Raw genomic sequence first — 21,364 nt, 5'->3', positions numbered from 1 at the left:
TCTCAGTGGCGTGTTTGCAGAGTGACCGGGATTTGAGCAGGAGGCAGTGGTGTTGTCCCTGCACAGTCGTGGCAGGCGCAGTGGTGGCGAATGCATGTGCTAGTGTTCTGGAGTCATTAGAGAAGAGACAGCGGCGGCAGAAGAAGGGTCATGGAGCATGGAGAGGCGCTGCAGCAGATGTTGCAGAGTCCGGGATCCAAGGCTATGAACTCAGCTCTGGTGAAGTTGTGGGTGGTGCGAGAACCAGGGTTCCTGGCGCTGGGCGTGGACAGGCGCAGACAGGCTTGCCTTTGGTGCACCTTTGGCACACCGGCAGCTCGGCCGCGCTGCGGTCTTCATTAAGTAGGTCCTGGGAGGGGCACTGGGTGGGGTTAGCAAGAAGCAGAAAGCAGGAGGGAGAAGCAGCGGCAAGGCAGGAAAAACGAGCATGCGGTGAGGCCGAGAAGGGAATCAGTAAAGAAATGCTAAGATTACAACAGTAAAACAACAAGGATAACGACGGTGGTAAAACAGAATGAGAGGCCATGAAATGTTATGGTTACAACAGTGAGCAGCACACAGCAGTGGACAAAAGAAGGGTTACAGCGGGAGAAAAGAAGTGTTTGCCGTGAGATTTAACAGAGGACAAAACAAGCATTTATAGCGAAAAATAACAGTGGAAAAACAAGTGTTACAGCGAGATTGACAGTGGGCAAAAGGGTTACATTGAAAATAATCGTGGAAGAAATTAGCGTTACATCGAAATTTACAGAGGACAACAAAAAAGGGTCACAGCGGCAATCAATCAATGTCTCCATGAAAAAGCCAGGTCTTGAGTTTCTTTCTGAAGTGCGCCAGGGAGGATGCCATTCAGAGGTGAAGGGGCAGGTCGTTTCAGGACTTCGTGAAAATGGAGAAGGAGGAGTGGCCCCCGCTGCAGCTGTAGTGGCTGCAGGGGGTGCGAGGGTAAGTGAGGGAGTAGGATAGTCCTTGATCGTGGCTTGTAGGCGCTTGTGAGGATTTTGAACTGGCATCTCTTCTGGATGGGGAGACAGTGGATGTTTCTGAGGTGGGGGTGATGTGGGTCTGTTTTGAGAGGTCCAGGATGAGTCTTGCTGTGGTGTTCCTTATGGTCTGGAGTTTTCAGAGGTGCTGGGTAGAGATTCTGGCATAGAGGGCATTGCCATAGTCGAGATGGCTGGTGATGAGGTCCTGCGTGATGGTCTTTCTGGTGTTGATTGGGAGCCATCTGAAACTTTTGCAGAGAATACAAAGGGCGTGGAAGCAGGAGGAGGTGAATGCATTGACTTGTTGTTTCATGGTCAGTTCGCTGTCGTGGATGATGCCCAGGTTGTGTGCATGGTCTGTTGGTGTGGGTGTTGGTCCAAGTTCTGCTGGTCACCAACTGTGGTCCCATGCAGAGGTATTCTTTCTGAAGATTAGTACTTCTGTTTTGTCGGAGTTGAGTTTGAGGCAGTTGCATGTCATTGAATTGGCTATGTTGGATATGGCATTGCAGAAGTTGGTTTGAGCATTAGCGGGGTCCACTGGGAGCGAAAGGATATGTTGAGTGTCGTCTGCGTAGACAATTATGTTGAGTCTGTGGGGTCTGACGATGTCCGCAAGGTAGGGTCATGTAGATTTTGAACAGGGTGGGACTAAAGGATGATCCTTGGGCAGTCGAATGCTCTGTGTGCATCCTGGGAGAAAAGGTGTGATCCACTTGAGGGCGCTTTGCTGTATGCCAATGTTGTAGAGTCTGTTGATGAGGGTGTGATGGGAGACAAATGCAGCAGAGAGGCCGAGGTGGATCAGGGCCGAGGTTTCTCTATGGTCGAGGAGAGTTCTGATGTCTGTGGCCGCAATCAGCATGGTCTCAGTGCTGTGGTTGGCCCAGAATCCTGATTGTGAGGCGTCAAGTAGGTGGTTTTGTTCCAGGTATTCAGTTAGCTGTTGCTTGATGGCCTTCTCAAGTACTTTGGCTGGGTAGGGTAGCAGGGAGTTTGGTGGGTTATTTGTGAGGTGGCTGGGGTCGGCAAAGGATTTCTTTAGGAGGGGTCTGACCTCTGCGTGTTTCCATCTGTCTGGGAAGGTTACTGTGGAGATGGAGGTATTGAGGATGCTGGTGAGCTCTGTGCTGATTGGGTTGGTTTCGAGGTTGAAGAGATGGTGGGGGCAGGGGTCGGTATGTGCCCCGGAGTGGATGGACGACATGATGGCTGTGGTGGTCTGCGTGGTGAGTGGGGACCAGGTGGTGATCGTATGGCTGGTGTTCGCTGGTTGGTTGAGGTTGTCGAGGCTGAGGGTGGTGGGTTGGGGTTTGAAGTTGTTAGAGATGGTGGCGATCTTGCTGTGGAAGTGGTCTGAGAGGGTGTCGCAGAGTTCTTGTGAGCGGTGGATGGTGTTCTTTGCAGCTATTGGGTTGGAGAATTCCTTGAATATTTTGGTGAGTTCCTCCGTGTGTTTGGACTTTGAGTTGATGTGAGTGGTGATGGCTGATCTCTTGGCTTACTTGATGCGCAGGTAGTAGTTGCTGAGGGCTGCTTTGTGGGTGGCTCTATCGGAGGGGTCCTTGGTGATGTGCCATTGTTTCTCTAGTTGGTAGCAGTTACGCTTTGTGGCTCTCAGCTCTGGGGTGCACCAGCTGGCTTGTTTTAATGTATTGTTGGCATTTGCTGGTTTCAGTGGGGCGACTCTGTTGGCGCACTTGGTGATCCAGGCGGAGAAGTTCTCGATGCCCTGGTCAAGGTCCACTGAAGTTTCAGGTTGTGCGCTGCTGAAGGCATGTGTCCATTGAGTCTAGATTGCCTTGCCCCAGCTATGGAGGGTGGCACTGTGGTGCTTGATGCTGGTGTGCTAAGCATCGGACAGTGGCATGGTCAGTGAAAGGGGAGTTCGGTGATGTAGGTGAATATGATTCTGCCACTGGAGGTGAAGACAGCGTTGAGTGTGTGCCCGGCTTTGTGCGTGAGTTTGTTGATCAGTTTGGTGAGACAAGTGTTGTTGAGGTTTACTAGAAGGGTGGTGGAGTTGGCATCATTGGCGTTGTCTGTGTGGAAGTTGAGGTCGCCAAGAAGGATGTAGTGGTGGGAGTCAAAGGCTAAGGAGGCAATGAGATTGGAGAAGGCATTGCAGAAGGCTTTTCAGGGTCCCAGGGGTCTGTAAGTGAGGGTGCCTCTTATAGTGGTCTTGGCGTTGGTCTGAAGTCAGAAGCTGAAGTGTTCTATGAGACGCATTGGATCGTCGTTGGTGGCGGTGCATCAGATGGTTTACTTGAAGATGATGGTGATGCCCCCGCTGTGTTTGTTGGTCCAGTTGCTGTGCTTCATCTTGTAGCCGTTGGGAGTGGCGATGGCGATGTTGGGATTCGAGGAGGGGTTGAGCCACATTTCGGTGATGAAAGCCACATCAGGGGAGAGGGTAGTGATGGTGTCCCAGATTTCCGTGGCAAGTTTGCAGAGGGGTCGGGCATTGATCAGAATGCATTGGAGTTGTTCCGGGCTGTTCGGGGTCTTCTGAGCAGAAGTGTTGTGGGATTCATCGCGGGTTGTGTCACAGGAGAAGTGGAAGCGGCGGCAGGTGAAGGGTCCTTTGGTTGATTGCGTGGAGGAAGTGAAGCAGTCGTTGCTTCAGGGTCCAGGTCCAGGGGCTCCTTGGCGGGTACCAGCTGGTGATGGGTAGCAGGAGGTCTAGGGGTCCTGATACTGAACGCACTCCATGCACGGATGGGCGCAGACGGGCACAGATGGGCTTGCCTTTGAAGCACCTTTGCAGCAGCAGGAGCAGGAAGAAAATTGCAGGAATGGGAAGGTCAACACAAATGAAGGGTACCACCCAAAATAAGATGGGCCAAATGAACCCGAATGGGTTACATTAAAGCCAAATGAAATTTCTTAGAATCAAACAAGATATTATTAAATTAGGCCACAAAAATACAAATAGAAACCAGGCAGACATGTGAGCGGCGGGCTTGAACAGGGGCAGTCGTGACTGTGAGCGAGGCCCCAGAGACAAGGATCTGTCAGCGTCAGGCTGGGGAGTGGAGCAAGACCAGAGGTCAAGGGCTGCTATTTGAGCCACGTAGTGGCCTCCATAGGTAGTCCTGGGAGGTGAGAGTGGCTGTCAGAGAGGCAGGAGGGCGGGGAGTGGGAGCAGCGCAGGAAGAAAACGGCGGGAATAGGCGGACAACACAAACAAAGGGTACAACCCAAACTAAGCTAGGCCAAATAAACCCAAACTAAGCTAGGCGAAATAAACCCAAACTAAGCTAGGCCAAATAAACCCAAACTAACTACACTAAAGGCCAACGAAATTGTTAGAACCAAATTAGGCCACCAAAAAAATACAATTAGAAACCCAACCTAACACCAAGGGGACCCGTGAGTCGCGGGCTTGAACTGGGGCTGTCAGCGGCAGACGGGGGAGCGAAGCAAGACCAGAGGTCAATAACAATGGGAAAAACACGCGTTTTTGAGAAATTTACAGCGGGCAAAAAAAAGTTTACAGCGGGATTAAAGGAGAAAAGGAGGGTTACAACGAGAGAACACCGCGGATGACAGGTGCAGTGCGGTGGGAGCTCAGCGGGGAGCTCAAGCTAGGCAGGCGGTTAGCTGGCCCAGGGACCTTCTTGTGATATATAACCATCATAGCTGATAGTCCAGCCGGTCCCTTCAAGTAATCAATGACTCTATTCTGGATCTCATAATGTTTCTCGGTGATGTCTCCCCTGTTTCTGTCTTCCACCTTCTTAGCGTGTCATCAGTGAGTCAATTCCAAGAAGTGAAAAGTAAGATTTTGTGATTTTGTATTTTACTATTCTATTGCCCTCAACTTGATTGATAATTGCGCTATTACTGTAACATGTTCAGCCTTGAAACAGCCCTTGACTTACCAGCCTTTACAGAGTGAAACTTATGTTAGCTGAGTTATTGCACAGAACAGTTCAATGCAGTATGAGATCAAAAGCAGAAAAAAATGATTTCATAGAATGTGAGAAAAGGAGCAGTAAATATGTTCCAGAAAGACATTTTGAATTACAATTGTCTTTTGTTCTCTGGTTTGCTTCAAAATAAACTTTGTGATTATCAAACAAAATCCATGTCTGCAAAACTCCATTCTGTAGGCCTAACCTTTGATAGCAGATAAGCCAATGGTTGGGGTAAAAACCTTTTAAGAGGGGTATTTCTGGTTTTCAAGCCTAAAACCTGCTGACAGATAAATTGCCACATAATACTCACAGACAAAGGGAGCAGATGGGGTGATACATCTTTATGGTAGCTGATTTGTACCCTGGTGGTCCTGAGAGACCCCCCTTAGGAGAGGTTCCAATTTGTTAAACACACTGAAAATGCTTGCAGTGTGTAAAATTTAGTTCTGTGTGCATGAAAATACTTTCCAAAAAATGGCACGGACTGGGGATTAATTTGTCGAGTGTTAATGTTCTGCGCCTCAAGGGTCTGGGTTTCTTGCCACCGCCCTTGAATCGCTTTGCCTCAAAACCCTAAGAGTCAAGTGGTAAAAGGGAATCTTAGTTTCCAGTTTGAGTGGGCCCAGGACACCAGCAGTAAAAAAGCCCTTACTGGTACAACTGGGGCCCAGTAACTTCTTATTGCCGTCGACCCCCTGAATCACATTTCTTACAGTTCTGTAATCAGATCTCTGTCCATTTGTCCCTTTACACACCAAGCACAGCTAACTTTGCATCCACTCAGAATATACTACCCCATGTGGTCACAGCTTTGCCCCCTCATCATCCTGGCAGGGCAAATTTAGATTAACTGGGAATAGTCTATGTGTCAGGAAAACTACACAAACTGTTTTTACGGAAAGCTTGGGAATGCTGTTGCTTACACTGCCTGTACATTTGATTTCTGTCTCTAGGTGGTATAGAGTTGATTAAAACAAAGTGACTGTCAGGGATGGTTTCATTGTCGCTATTGGCGTTGTTTTGTAATGTAACTCTCTGCAAGTATTCTTATTTCTCCTTTTCCTTTCTTGAAGGTATCAATTTGGCTTGACTCGGGGCCTGCTGTGTGGACGAAGAGAACGTGCCGCAGCACAACGCCCAGGAATAATGGTGGATACCAGTTCAGTGACAGCCGTGCAGATGTTGGACTTGCCTTTACCCACAGAAAGGAGCGATGACATTTCCAGGAAGGACCCTTTCTCTGACAGCGTTAGGGGGCTCTGCCACCTGTCTGATAGCATGAAGGGACTCCTCGTGGCGCTCTTTGGTGGGGGAGTACCAGCAGGGTTGGTGGCCCCATTTTCCCGGATGGCCAATGGTGCCTCCAACATCCCGTCCTTGGAAATCCTTCTCTTCCGTTGCCTCTTCCACGTCTCCTTCATCATATGCATGCACTACAAAAAATTGCCCATCTTCGGGCCTCGTGGTTCCAGAAAGCAAGTTTTTATCCACGCAGCGGTGAATGTCATCTCTATAGGCTGTGCCTACTGGTCCTTCATGGTTGTGCCCGCGGGGAACGCTGCCACGGTACGCAAAGGCTCCTCCACCGTCTCCTCTACACTCTTAGCCCTGATGGTTGAGAAGGACAAGCTCAGTGGTTTCAACTGCTTTGGCCTGCTGGGCAGCATGGTGGGGCTGCTGATCATCGTGGTGCCCAGTTTGATGGAGATGGATGCAAAAACCAGAGCAAATGACATCATCGGCTACATTTTGGCCGCCCTAGGGGGTCTAGCGCTGGCCCTTGGCCTGGTGAAGTTCCGCAGGCTCGACTTCAAGTCCAAGCTGCTGACAGCGGCCTTCGTGTTCGGGGTGGTGGGCAGCATCCTCAGCGGAATCTTCATGTTCATCATGCAGCGACCCATCCTGCCGCGAGACCCGCTCACCTGGACCTGCGTGGTGGGCATAAGCCTCCTGGCGCTGCTGTCCTTCATCTGTGCCAGCTATGCTGTCACCAAGACTCACCCGGCCCTGGTCTGTGCCGTGCTGCATTCCGAGGTGGTGGTCACCATGGCTTTCCAGTACTACATGCTGTGTGAGGAGGTGACCCCCTATGAGATTGTTGGGGCGTGGGTCATCATCGGCAGCATCTCCATCATCACAGCTCAGAACATCAGCTGTGACACGGATGTGGCCATCCACGAACAAGATTAATCACTGCGCCTGCCCCACCGCGGCCTCACTCTACACCTGCATTCTGTGGAATGTAGTGATCGCCATCACCAACTCGGTGACACTCAGGTGCAGTAGTAGAATATCTCCAGTGGAGGCACAGAATGTCTCCGGCAGCAGAGGGAAGTCAGCTGCAGCAGCAGGAAGGTATCAGCAGCAGTAGGAAGTGTTCAGCAGCGGCAGGAAGGCGTCAGCAGCAGCAGGAAGGCGTCAGCAGCAGTAGGAAGTCTTCAGCAGCATCAGCAGGAAGGCGTCAGCAGCAGCAGGAAGGCGTCAGCAGCAGTAGGAAGTCTTCAGCAGCATCAGCAGGAAGGCGTCAGCAGCAGCAGGAAGGCGTCAGCAGCAGCAGGAAGGCGTCAGCAGCAGCAGGAAGTCTTCAACAGCAGCAGGAAGGCGTCAGCAGCAGCAGCAGGAAGGCGTCAGCAGCAGCAGGAAGCCTTCAGCAGCAGATTCAGGAAGTCTTCTGCAGCAGCAGGAAGGTGCCAACCGACGCAGGAAGTCTTCAGCAGCAGCAGGAAGGCGCCAGCAGAAGCAGGAAGTCTTCTGCAGCAGCAGGAATTCTTTAGCAACAATCCCGAGACAACACTGGTAGCCACGTGCAACTGGGGAAAAAGAAAGTTATCAGCAGTTGTAACAGAAAGACTCTGGAAGCAGGACGAGGATGCCACCAGCAGGAGCACCAGGAAGGTCCCAGTAGAACATCATGAAGTCCAGCAGGAGTACTGGAGGCCCCCTGCACTGGAAGCAGGAGGCGGGACAAATTGGGGGTGGTGGAGTGTGGGGGGTGTTGAGTGGCACCAAGTAGGGTCTAGTCGCAGCACTGGGGGATCTCCAGGAGTGACATAAAGAAGTCCATGGCAGAAGGGAATGGGCAGTGACTGCATCAAACAATTTCCCAAGGAAGGAGGGACAAGAAACTGTCAGACACCAGAAAGAAGACAGGATGGAGCGCGACTGCCCACTTCTACTCTACCCCGCACCTCCCACTGAAATAGATGCTCCCGCTTTCTCTGTTTAGTTAGATTGTGTTCTTTTGTGCCAATGGTATAATGTGCGTTAAGAACACTTCTACCCTTCACCTCATCAAGGAATGTATCTTACAGCACAGTTTGCAGCTCCAACTGCTGTCGGCTGCCAAAGGCCCAAAATACAAGCATGCGTCTGCCTCCTGGGACAATATTCTTTGTATCGTGTATATATATATATTTTACGTATTTATATTACACAATATTTGGTCATAGGTGTGTTCTTGTATTGGTCTTCGTTCAGTTAGTGTCAGGTACTAAGAGAAGTAGTTGTCTCCAACTTGTTTTTTCTTCCCAAAGTTTTCTACTTTAGCTTTGAATGTCACTAAAACTAACAAATGTCACTCTGATGTATTCAAAATCCAGCTCTATTCTGGCTAAGCCCCATCAACAGTGCTGCCGGTCAGTGTAACATCAGCTGCAGTACCGTAATTAGACAGCAGATGGCACTGTAAGAGCAACAGTTGTTTTGAACTCTGCCAGGGTTGTCAAATTAGCAGAACTAGCCCTTTGAAGAAGGTGCCAGCGTAAGAGCAGTGTTTGGATCCCACTAATGCAGGGTTAACTCAGCAACACTCCCAGCCCGAGGCAGGGGCGGTAGCCCTAAGAGAACCCTGAATCTCATTGTGTTAATTCAGAAACATTCCTATCCCTGTCCAGCAGGTGTCACTATTAGAGCAGCACTCCCAGGTTGTGCCATTTCAGAAACACTACCTGCACTGGTCAGCAAGTGTTACTGTAAGAAAAGTGGGTGCTCTCCCTCCTTTTTGTTTTTTTAAGTCTGCAGCAATACCAGCCCTGGTCAGCGGGTGCCACAGAATGAGCAGTGCCTGGATTTCCCTCCCCTGAGGACTCTTGCTCCTCCCCGGGGTGCCGGGGAGGTGGGGGGGGTCTGTCAGCAATGGTCACTTGGGTCATTGCAGATAAATATTTAAATACTTTTATCTTTAATTCAGCAGTTCTCCCAGCACTGGCCTTCATGTGACCCTGTAAGAGCAGTTCACCCTTCTCTTCAAATGGAGCTGATATTGTAGCATCACTCCCGCACATAGCCTGCAGGTGGCACTGCAAGACCAAAGTTTGGGTCATATTCATGTAGCAAAAGCTTCGAAATTCTGTCTGCCCAGTGGTGGTGATGAAATATTGTATTGAACCAAGGAACGTATTGTATCCAATAGAGTCACAAATATCTATGAGCGGGGCCGGCCCTAAATCAGACTGACCGGGACAGTGCCCTGGGCGGAAAGAAAATGTGGTGTTTGTGGCAGGGGTTGGGAGCCGTTGTGGTGTGACAGCAGGAGGTGTGAGGAAGACGGGAGGAGGGCAGGGGGTTGATGGGTGCTAACAGCTACGCTGAGCTACATTAAGAGCTGATTACAAAGTCTTTAACTGGACCAGATTGAGATCAAGTGGGATGGAAGAGTTGCTGTTTGCATGACATTATGACAGGCAGCACCCTGCTGCGCCCTTCGGAATATTGGCACCCCAGGCCTGGGCCCAGCTCCCATGCTCCAGGCCGGCCCTGTCTATGAGATGTATCCGCAAAGGACTTTTCCTGAAATGTATTGAAATAGAAGTGCATTAAACTGACAGCTTTGGTAGCTTTTATCAGAAAAAAACAACAGTGGGGCCCAGTGCTTAATTTGAACCGGTATTTGCCGGTTGGGCCCACCAACGATTATTTTTGGGGACCAGCACCTATTTTTCCTCATATGACATTTCCTGAGAATAAGAGAAGGGAAAACACACAAAGGAGAAAGGGGCAGGGAGGGTCTCGCAGTCGATTAGAGAGGCCTGAAGTGGATTAAAGATTGAGCAGCTTTGGTATTCGGTGCGCTGATATTTATTAATGGTGGCCGCTGACTTCTGGGCAGGGAGCTAGACACTCATTCATTTGCAAATTAAGCACTGGTGGGGACAGGAGAAAATGCAAGTTAGAGAGGGAGGTGGCTGTAGTGTAACACGAAAGCAGATACCCAGTGTACCCAGAAACATTTTTGTTTTTCTTTATGGGTGATGAAATGAGGGCCAACTCACCCCAAGTGCTGCACAGGAAGTGTCCTAAGTAAGTGGGTTGGTCTACGCAGCTGTGGTTGGCTATTAGGGCATAAAGGTGTACACTAGAATACTGTTTGTAAGTCGTGCAAGATAATCCCGACAAAACTAATCGATTTGGCTCGTGTACAGCGAGAATTTTTTCAGCATGGATCACTAATACACACCAGAGAATCAGCATACACAGCAGCACTGCACGCTATCCTAAGTCAAGAAAAGTTGTTTTGGCAGCAGTGCAAGATTCCGCAACTCACAGAGACGTACAACACAGGTGTGTGTTTATACACACACACATATAAGTGCAGCCATGGTGCAAGGTTACCTTACTCACAAGGAACATGTACAACACAAATACACAAAGACACAATATGTGCAGCCGCAGGGCAAGGCTCCCCAACTCACATGGAACACGTTCAACACAGGTGCAAGCACTTACACACACACACACACATAAGTGCAGCTACGGTGCAAGGCTCCCCAATTTACAAGGAAAAGGTACAACACAAGTGCACACAGACACAATATGTGCAGCAGCGGTGCATGGTTCCCCAACTCACTCCGAACAGATGCAACACACATGTGCACTCGCACACACACGATATGTGCGGCTGCGATGCAAGGTGACTACGTCGTGTCCAGTGCCTTTCTGGCGTACAATCTTGCAGTCTTATGGAGTTGGGCCAGAGGCCTTTTCCTAGTTGTTTACAGTTCTTCATCTGGAGACAAGGCCCCCCAGATGGATACGTGTGAATAGGATGTGTTGAGGGCAGATCCTGGCAGGTGCTGTGCTAGCCAGCTACTTGCTTGCCTAGACTGTACATGAGATATGCTTGGAGCTCTGTTGGATGTGTCTTGTTGTGAGTTAGTCTGCAGAATGACCTGGTGAGAAGAGTTGTAGTGAGCATAAGAAAGCCTGAGTATGTGGCATGTCAGTTCTGGGCTGGATGTCTGCGAGGTGTTCTGTCTAACATGGGCAGTAGATCAGTTTTGCATTCATCTGCGTCAGATTGTGGGAGGTTTTTAACTTACATTTGGGGATAAATGTGTTTCTTTTCAGAACATTTTCTGACAAGTTTTTAGACAGTTGAGAAATGCATGGCATTGAAATCAATTCATATGAATACGCGGTCGTTTTACAAATGTTAAGAATTTTATCAAGCAATGTTATGCATTTCTTTAGCTCTCACTTTCTATAATTGTCATCAGGATCAAACTCTGTGTGTTTAGGGTCTTATTGATGTGATGTAATTAAATATACTGGTGGGAGGAGATACCAATGGTTAGGCCAGGAGCACAAATAGACCAAATGAAAGATGGCAGGAGGCTACATGGGGGGCTGAGCCTAGCACTGGGTCAGTGTCAGTAATTTGCAGAATTCACCCCTCCTCCTGCCCCCGCCCGTCCTCTTTACTCATAACTGGGCTCTCGTGTTGGAGAATGCTCCAAGAACTGGGAACTTATTTGGTTCAACGTGAGCTTTACTTGGCCTGGGCAGCTATCCATCAGCCTTAAGACCTGGGTTAGCCTTTGTTTTATCTGGGTGCAAGAGCCACCATTTTGTTGAGGCCTGAGTTTCAAATTTCAGCGGGCACCTCTGCATAGAGGCGAATAGCCTGGTCTCTCTTACAGCACACAAGAGGATGTGCCTGAGCTGTACCAGTAAGCCCTGGGTTACTTCTAGACTCCTATGCAAGCAAGCCTGACCCAGTACCCAAGGACACTTACAATAAATGATGACAGACCATGAATAAAAGAGAGGATTTTTTGTGTTGCACGCGTGGTGAGTAGCCTCTTGCACCTTTGCTTAAGATCACTGGAAGATGAAGTAAGCCATAGAAGGGGCAGCTTTTTGTGCTGCCTGGATATTCTTCACCAAGACTGTAATAAACAGGTGCTCAGATTCCATGCTCATTCAATTCCATGCTCATTCAATCCTTGACCCCTGAGCTGAGACTGCCAACTGAAGTTCACAGCGTTGCGACCTTTGCAATTACAGTTCTGTCAGGGACAGTGGGAGAAGTGAGAATACTGAGTGGGACAGGGAAAACAGATTTTTTTGACTACTGGGCTGTGCTGAGTGCCTTCCAGCTCCTCATCCTCAGCTAGAAGATATGTCTGGCTCTCTGGAAATGGCCAAACCATACATACACTCTTACATCCACACTGTTAGGCCACCCAGACCCCTCCAAAGAGCGCCATCCACTGAGGTCCCCATCTCTCACCCCCATACTTGCAACACTCCAGATATAGGCCAGGACATATGATTTTTCTAGCCAAGGTTACATTAATGTACTCTCCTTAAAACTCTCTCCCCTATATTACAAGTTAATGTAGATTTTCCAAAGCCTTGGTGGGCTGAAAATCTGGATTTTATTAAGGACACGGAGGCTAATATTATGCAATAATTCCTTTATTGCCACCACTCAGCAGCAAGAAAAAACAAACATCAAGTTCTTAGAATAGAGAATACAGAATCTCTAAGAACATTCCATTACTAACAAAACTCTTCAACATCATCTGTTCTCCCTTCTGACATTGCCTGCTAAAAGAGAGAATTTATATTTATACATTTTTCATATTTTGCGTCCATGAACAGTAAATAAATCCATCCAAACGAAATCTTCTTTCTTTCTCAAGGAAAAGATGATAGCCGTCCAAAAACAAACAATCCCAGTTAGTTTAACTTTGACCTGCATAAATACAAGATATAAACATTAGGGTTCGGGAAACATAAAAAAGGGAGGGATAATATTAGCCTCCGTGTCCTTAATAAAATCCAGATTTTCAGCCCACCAAGGCTGTGGAAAATCTACATTTTATGGCACGACACGGAGGCCAACATCATGCAAGTTCAAAGCACATTAACAATACATTGAGCTGCATTCTCAATAGGCTTAAAATAGTATTTCCTAAACACAGAATCTGATGACCAATCTGCACATTTTAAAATGTCTTGCAAGCTACCTCCCAAAATACGTGCTTTTGATGCAGCTGCACCTCTCACTGAGTGTGCACCAAACTTACTAATATCTATACCTGCTTTTTCCATTAATGTTTTCACCCATCTTGCCAAAGTTGGTGCAGAAACTGCTTTATATGGATACCTGAAAGAAATGAGTAATTGATCTACCCCAACAGGTCTTATAGACCTCGTTCTGCATTCATACTCTTTCACACAGCGTACCACACAAAGTTTCTCCTTATCTTGAAAATACGGATAAAAAATAACATTAGAGTTAGTTTTTGTTCTTTGTCTTACATAAAAACAAATACCCTCAGGAGTAAAGCATCTGCTTGTTACTTCTAAGGCACGTACATCAGAAACTCTTCTAAACGAAAGAAGGCATAATAACATTGTGAGTTTATAGGATAAATCTTTTAGGTCCAAGAGACCATTATCATCCCATGACTCGAATAAACGTAATACTATAGACACATCCCAAAGACAGGTATACCTTGGACCAGGAGGTTTAGCCAACCTAATACTTCTCAATAATCTTCTGACCATAATGTCTTGACCAACAGTATTTCCATTTATCAAAATATGTCCTGCCGATATTGCAGATCTATACAAATTCACTGATCTATATGCCAAACCTCTTTGATACAAATCAGTCAAAAAATTCAAAACATGCACTACATCCGCTGATACGGGATCCACATTACTTTCCACACACCAACCATTCCATTTATTCCATGCAGACTTTTATACCTTCCTTGTTCCATGTGCCCAAGATTCCTCAATGAGTTTCGATGCTTCTGATGAAAGCCCTGGCTTACTCCAGACTCTCCTGAAAGTCTCCATGCCAACAGGTGAAGTTGACCTGAATCCACCAAACTGTGAACCTCCCCCAATGGGCCTCGCAAGATCCCTTGATACATTGGAATTAGAATTGGAAAATCCACGCTCATCTCCAGTAACATAGGATACCATGCTTGCGAGCTACAAAACGGGGTGATCATCACCACCGTTTCTTTCCACTTCCGTATTGTCCCTGACACTCTGCTTATCATTGAAAACGGAGGAAAAGCATATGGATGTAGACCTCTCCAATCCTGCAGAAAAGCATCTATTCCCATTGACTCTGGGTCCGGATGCCAACTGAAAAATCTTTCTAGTTGAGTGTTTAGTCTGTTCGCAAAAAGATCTGTCTGAAAAGGACCCCAAAATTGGTTCAACTTCGTAAAAACTGATCGGTCTAACATCCAGTCGCAGGAATCGTAAACATTTCTCGAAAACCAGTCTGCCACAGAATTTGAGTTCCCTGGGATATGCTCTGCCTGAACATGAATATTCCTCTCCAAACAATACTCCCAAAAAACTCTCGCTAAATCTGCAAGGCCTTTTGATCTTGGACCACCCATCCTGTTGACATATCGTACTGCAGAAATATTGTCCATCCTTAAGATGATAGAACATCTTGCAGTCCGTTCCCCAAAACACTTTATTGCAAAAGAACCCGCTAATAATTCTAAACAATTTATATGTAGATTCCTTTCCTGACTTGTCCATCTCCCTCCAGTACTTACTAATCCGCATCTTGCACCCCAGCCTTCCAAGCTTGCATCTGACTCCACAATCAGATCTGCATTCTCTCCAAAAATTGCTCGCCCATTCCATGCTTCCATATACCTCAACCACCAAATCAACTCCTGCCTTGCTTCCTGCGAAAGACATACACTCTCTGAATATCTCAAACCATTCCTTAAATGGAAACCTTTCAACCTCTGTAATGCCCTGTAATGCAAAGGACCTGGAAATATTGCCTGAATTGTTGAAGACAATAGTCCTACCACGCGGGCCAACATTCTCAAAGATATACTGTTCAATTTCAAAACATTTTTTAGTTCTTTTCGTATCCTCTTTAATTTTTCTTTCGGAAGTTTCAAAACTACTTCTCTTGTATCCACTACAAAACCCAGAAACTGAGTCTGTTGATTGGGTACACCTTGAGATTTCTTCCTGTTCACAACAAACCCCAAAGCCTCTAGCAACTCTATCGCCAACTTCGTATGAGACAGAAGACTATTCCTGTCCTGATCCATTATTAGAATATCGTCTAAATAAATTATCATTCGTACACCTCTCTCTCTCAGAAAAGCTGCCACCGGACGTAATACCTTCGTGAAACACCACGGAGCGGATGACAGGCCGAAAGGTAGACACACAAATTTCCATATTTGGCCTCTCCATATAAATCTCAAATACCTCTGATGCTCTTTCCATATTGGAATCGTTAGATAAGCATCTTTCAAATCCAATCTTGTCATCCAATCCCCTTTCAATAACACATCTTTCAACAGATGTATTCCCTCCATTTTTAAATGGTGATAAACCACCCAATCGTTTAATTGACGTAAATTTATTACAGGGCGCATTCCCCCTTTGACTTTCTTTTCCACCAGAAAAATATTGCTTATGAATCCTTCCACATTCTCTTCCTCTTTTTCTATTGCTCCTTTCAACATTAATTCTTTTACCTCTATGTCTATCATCTTTATTTGATCTTTCCTGAAAAGCACACGATTTGGAACCCTTCCTTGAACTGGTTTTGCTACAAACTCTATCTTGAAACCCTGTACTGTTTCCAAAACCCATGGATCCTTTGTTATAGCCCACCAAATCTCTTTGAATTGGGCAAGTCTTCCGCCCAACCTTAAGTGGATAACAGAAGGGTCTTGACTTACCAATCGCACCTCTGCCTCGTCTCTCTCCTCTATTATATCTTCCTCTTGGACGTTGTCTTTGTGGAAAAAATCCTCCTCCACGATTAAACTGTTGACCCTGGTAGCCTCTGCTTCCAAACCCACGTAAGAAGGAGCCTCTTGAAATCCCTTGTCCTCGGCCAGGGAACCGACTCCGCGTTCTCCCGGCCGAACCAAAAACACGGTCACTAAACACCTTCTTTATCTCTCTTTGAGATTTCTGTAGGCTGCTGAACGCCCCTACATATCTTGATAAATCTTTTATAAAATCGTCTCCAAAAAGGAGACCTTTAGCCAAAGCTCCTTCCTCTTTTGACGCAAGGTCTACCAATTTTGGGTCAATTTTCAATAATAAACTCTTCCTTCTTTCAATAGATAAAGCTGTGTTAGCGTTACCTAATAAACACACCACTCTTTGGACCCATTCTCGAAGTTCTTGTACATCAATTTCGCTTTTCCCAATATAGGCCTCTTCTGCCATATCAAATATTTTTGAAACCGGTCCAATCACATCTAACAATCTATCTTGACAAGATTTTAACCCTCGATCAATTCCTTTCCTAGGGTCACGACCCCCTTTTGCAATAAATGCAATCATTTTCGGGTCAAGCTCGGGTGTCATCAACACCTTATTATCAACCATAGGTCGCGGACACTCTGATCTGAGTCTTACTCTCACCTCCTTAGGAATTTCCCTTCTCATCCAGTATTCCAAATATTTTGAAACATGAATAGATGTCGACCACTCAGGGGAAAAAGGATGTTTTATAAGTAATGGGTCAAACATTTCATTGCCCAATGGATCTTTAATATTAATACTCTCTGAACTTTCATCTATTTTTGCTTTTTTAACCTGTATTTCTTCGTCGGAATCAAAATCTTCACTACAACTCAGTTCTATCTCTGCACTCTCAGATGACTCGTCACATACCACATATTTATGTCTGCGCTGTCTTTTATTTGTTTCTTCACTTGGGCCTCTAACTTGCCCTTCATTTACGCCCGCGGCATTTGCTATTTGCCTGTTTAAACAGCAAACATTTTCACTTTCAATTCTTTTAGATTTTTTACCATGAATTTCTTTCGAAGAAACATGTTTTCTTTTCTTTGAAACTTTCTTTCCACTACAATGCGCAGTTTCATTCTCAGGAGCCGACCAAAATCTCTCCTCCTCCTGTCTATTTGTTTTCGACAAGGCTAACAATTCTAGCTTCTTTTCCATTCTTAATGAAACTTCTGTAGTTATTTTCTCTATTGCCTTATTTAATTTTTCTTCTAATGTTCCTTCCCCTTGCTCCATAATTCTTAATTTATAACCTTGCCACTTCCAAAAACAACCTATTCCTTCTCTCTTTGTTTTTTTTTTTAACCTTTTAAATATATTCCTTTTTTTTTTTTTCAACTTTAATCAAACCTATATATTTTGTCTATATTTTGCTCAGTAAACTGTCCTCTCCCCCTGACAAAACTCCTCACGACCTTTCCTCAGAGAAAAATACAATTTCTCCCGTGTAAAACGTCGTTGCTAAGCAACCGGCATCACTAAGGAGTCTTCAAAGGGACATTTCTGCTCATTTCTCGTGCGCGTTTTCAAAATAAACTAATGCGCGATCTCCACATTGTTCTAAGCACGTCGTATGACATGCATCAACGTTAAGGTAAGTGCGCGCGCGAGCACGAGTCTTACAATTGAATCTTTCAAATTATTCCATTTATGCATATAGCGTACTCAACCCTTATTTAAAACTAACCACGAACCAATTTTTAAACAATACTATCCGATCCCAACATTGATCCCAACATCTATTCTCTTTAAAATAATGCCATTGCGTGCCTTTCTTCCCGACTTATCTCCATAAGTCACTCTCTATTTAAAACGCAACCACCGAAAAACGGTCAAAATACCCTAAACATCATAAATTTAAACATCTTACACCTTCGTTTTGCCTAACCAGCATATTCTTAATATCTTTAACACATTTTAAAAATTCTCTTATTCAACTTACAATTCTATTTCACATATTATAATATTAATTTATCTTCAAATCTTCTTTCCATTCCAATAATCATGTTACTATTATTTAGCTTTCCAAATACTTTCATTCACCAAGCCTCTCAATAAATAAGTAGTTTATATGTAATTTATACTTATCTCTTTGAGCAGCAGCAATAAAAGAAGGGAGAACAGATGATGTTGAAGAGTTTTGTTAGTAATGGAATGTTCTTAGAGATTCTGTATTCTCTATTCTAAGAACTTGATGTTTGTTTTTTCTTGCTGCTGAGTGGTGGCAATAAAGAAATTATTGCATAATGTTGTCCTCCGTGTCGTGCCATAAAATTGAGAAATTACATTTCCAAATTTCTCTAAATCTCGCCCTCTAGTAATTCCAAATGTATATGCATACAATCCGCACACTTGGCTCGATATCTCCCTACACTTACCTGGCCTTTCCTTACCAGCTAGGCTCGCCACCTTTCTAAGAGAAAAACGCCTGCCAATTGTTATTGTTTTAAGAGTTTGCAAAGGTGATACTAAATAGGACTGTAAACAAAATCGTATGTATTCGTTTGTAGCATGACTTTTATGTCTTAGTTTACTTTCATTATTTTTCATGGATCATTAATGGAACTCTAAAGAACATTTGAAAGTGCTTTCTATTTATATCTGCTCTTTAAGTATGTTAAAATAAAGGCTAAAAATACCGGCTTTAGGCGAGTTTGCTTACATTTGTACCGGCCGGGACATTAAAATACCGGTGATGCCGGTAGAAAATGGGTCAGGTGTAAACCCTACTACCAACTAGAGAGAAAACTCAGCTCCTTCCTGGGCCTTGTGACGCTGTTTCGTCAAGAGGCCTGCATTCAGCTTCAAGCAAGCCCTGCTGTGGAGGCAAGACGTCTCCCGCCTGCCTCGCGCTGTCAGGCAGCTGTGCCCTCGCGAGGTTCCAGCCCGGGATACCGTATTATGTGCGTGTGAAATAAATACTCCTTACAGACCTGCTCTGCTTGTTCTTATTTCTTAACTCAAATAAATGCATTATTTTCCAGTATAACAGAGGGACTTTTGTATGAAATACTAGACCTCGACTGAAGAGAGATGAAACAGTTCCACCCTGAGGCCATTACTAGTACTGCAGAACGAATTTCAAGACCCCAATCAATAAGATGGCCGATTATGGTGCGCATGCGACAGTAAGCGCGCTGACATGTTCGTATGTTTATTCTTCCTCTAAGACTAGACTTAGGGCACGAGTCGGGAGTAGACGCGGGTGGACGGTGTCCACCCACTTTTCACACAGGGTGAAACGCCGTCCACCCTGCCAAGAATTTGGGCCCCACTGAATAATGTGCTGAACTCGTCCCTGTGTAATTTCCAAACACCGGGACACTTTCAGCATGCTTTCCATCTGCAATAATGTGCAGTGCAGGTTGGGATGGGGCTTTCTCTTGCTGGGCCCATAACAAAGGCCGAATTTGAGGGGTCATCAGGCCTCCTTTTATTCAGTCTCTTGGCTGGCAGCAGTCAGGAGCCTCACACCTGATGCAAATGAAGCAGAAGGGAAACAAAGGCTCACACCTTATTAGCACTTTACACCTACTTAAGAGAGGCAGCTTTTCACTTTGTTCAGTCCCTGTTTAGGAGATATGCATGCACTGTAAGAATATCAGATGTGTTGGTCTTTCCCAGTATTTACACAAAGCAAATTGCCTTTATATACAGCTTACTTCCCCTGAGAAGGCGTTATTGTATAGCCCTACTCATTACAATGCAGGGTGTCAGAGCACTTTACATCAACATGTGCATATTACATGTACAATAAATTATATAAATATATATATATAAAATTTGTAAATGAATGTACAAGATGTGTTACATAAAACTGGGGGATTGCAAGGTGTAGAAGTCACATATCATCTTCCATAGCTCACTATGCTATTGTCCTCGCAATGCGCTCAAACCTACACATGATAGACCTACTAAACATATATGTGAGGGCTTTAGATCTGATGTCACTTCTTGTGATGCCACTTTCTGGAAAGTCATGGCTTGTATTTTCACTTTCTATGATGTCAATTCCTAAGATGCCATGTGTGATTTCGTGCATCGTGATGTCGCACACCGTGATGTCACTTGCATGCTGCCTAACGAGGTCAATCCCCCCACTTCTTTTTTTAGGACTTGTGCCCTGACAAGACTCATTAACATACACCATTTCCATACATGTCAATAGACTCCTGATTTCTGAGGCAAAAGGACTTTATTTTAGCTGTCTCCCGCCCTGAAATTGCCTCTGCTGCATTAGAAGTAAACTGGGAAAATAAATTCTCTCGATTATATTTTTTCTAAATCTCCCACTTTGCTCTTCTGAAATGTTGACATGTATGCATTTCCCAAATATTTGAGGACTGCATTTACAATAGTAAAGCATCCACTCCTCAAACATTTGGAGGTATTTCTGCATCTAAACTGCGAGTTTGAAGAGAGGCTTAGAAATAAAGGTGATTCGGGTTGGCATGGACAAATGGGGAAGATTGTTTGAAAGGTGTCCTCTGCGTACTGGACGCCTCCAGGTCAGTGGCCCCTGGTATGTCTGTCGAGACTAGGAAATTCAAGGCTCTTTGTGCCCTGTTACACCCATAGGAGCACAGCAGTCTGTGAGGACTGTCACACAGCTCTGTGCTTTTCCATACATGCCAACATTTTACACCTGGCAGCTGGAAGATGTTGAAAAAACAAATAAACAAAAAGAAATCAGGGGGAATTCATTTTCCTCATTGACATAAGTTGAAACAGAGGCAATTTTAGGAGAGAGACTGGTAAATTAAAGCCATTTGTGGCCTTAAAAATCATGAGTGTCCCGCCTGAATCAGGTCTGTTGGCATGTATGCTTTTTCAAGCACCATCTGAGAAATCCTGGGTTGCTCTCTGGTTAGTTAGTTGAGCCCTGCTAAGCGTGAAATCTAGTGCTCACCCTCTGTGCTCATGGTCGTAGACTGCCCCTTGCAGTCCAGTGCTCCTGATCTATGCTTAGCAATGCGATGCACATTACAAAGTTCATCATATGGGAAGAGTAAGCAAGTTACACTGCAATGATCATTACATGCTCTGTCAGGGACACTGCCCAGTGATGCTAAGTCTGTGGAATACATCACATACAACATCATATTGTGAGGTAAAGTATCAGGCTCAGTCTGCGGAACACAGTACATACAACATCATATTCTGAGGTAAAGTATGGGGCTCAGTCTGTGGGACGCAGCACATCAATATCATCCTCTCTGGCATAGCGTATAGTGCTCAATCTGTAGGATACAGCCCATAAGACATCATCGTACTGTGAGGTAGAATATGGTGCAATAGAGGTTTATAGCGCAGACTACATCATCCTATGATGTAGAGGGAGGTGCTCAGTCTGCGGGACACCGCACAGACAACATCATCATACTGTAAGGCAGAGTATGG

General features: G+C 45.6%; 1 protein-coding gene across 1 annotated transcript in view; it reads left to right on the top strand.

The window, feature by feature from the left end:
• The window catches only part of LOC146782828 (solute carrier family 35 member G3-like), a 30,032-nt gene extending 21,739 nt beyond the window's left edge, over nt 1-8,293 (top strand). Inside the window, exon 2 of the mRNA XM_085637707.1 lies at nt 5,980-8,293. Coding sequence (XP_085493833.1) covers nt 6,053-7,096 — 1,044 coding nt within the window. The 5' untranslated portion in view covers nt 5,980-6,052 and the 3' untranslated portion in view covers nt 7,097-8,293. The remainder of the gene's footprint in view (nt 1-5,979) is intronic.
• The last annotated feature ends 13,071 nt before the right edge of the window (nt 8,294-21,364 follow it).

Source organism: Triturus cristatus, chromosome 12 (genome assembly GCF_964204655.1).
Source record: "Triturus cristatus chromosome 12, aTriCri1.1, whole genome shotgun sequence".
Lineage (NCBI taxonomy): Eukaryota > Metazoa > Chordata > Amphibia > Caudata > Salamandridae > Triturus > Triturus cristatus.
This window is presented reverse-complemented; position numbering and strand designations above follow the sequence as displayed.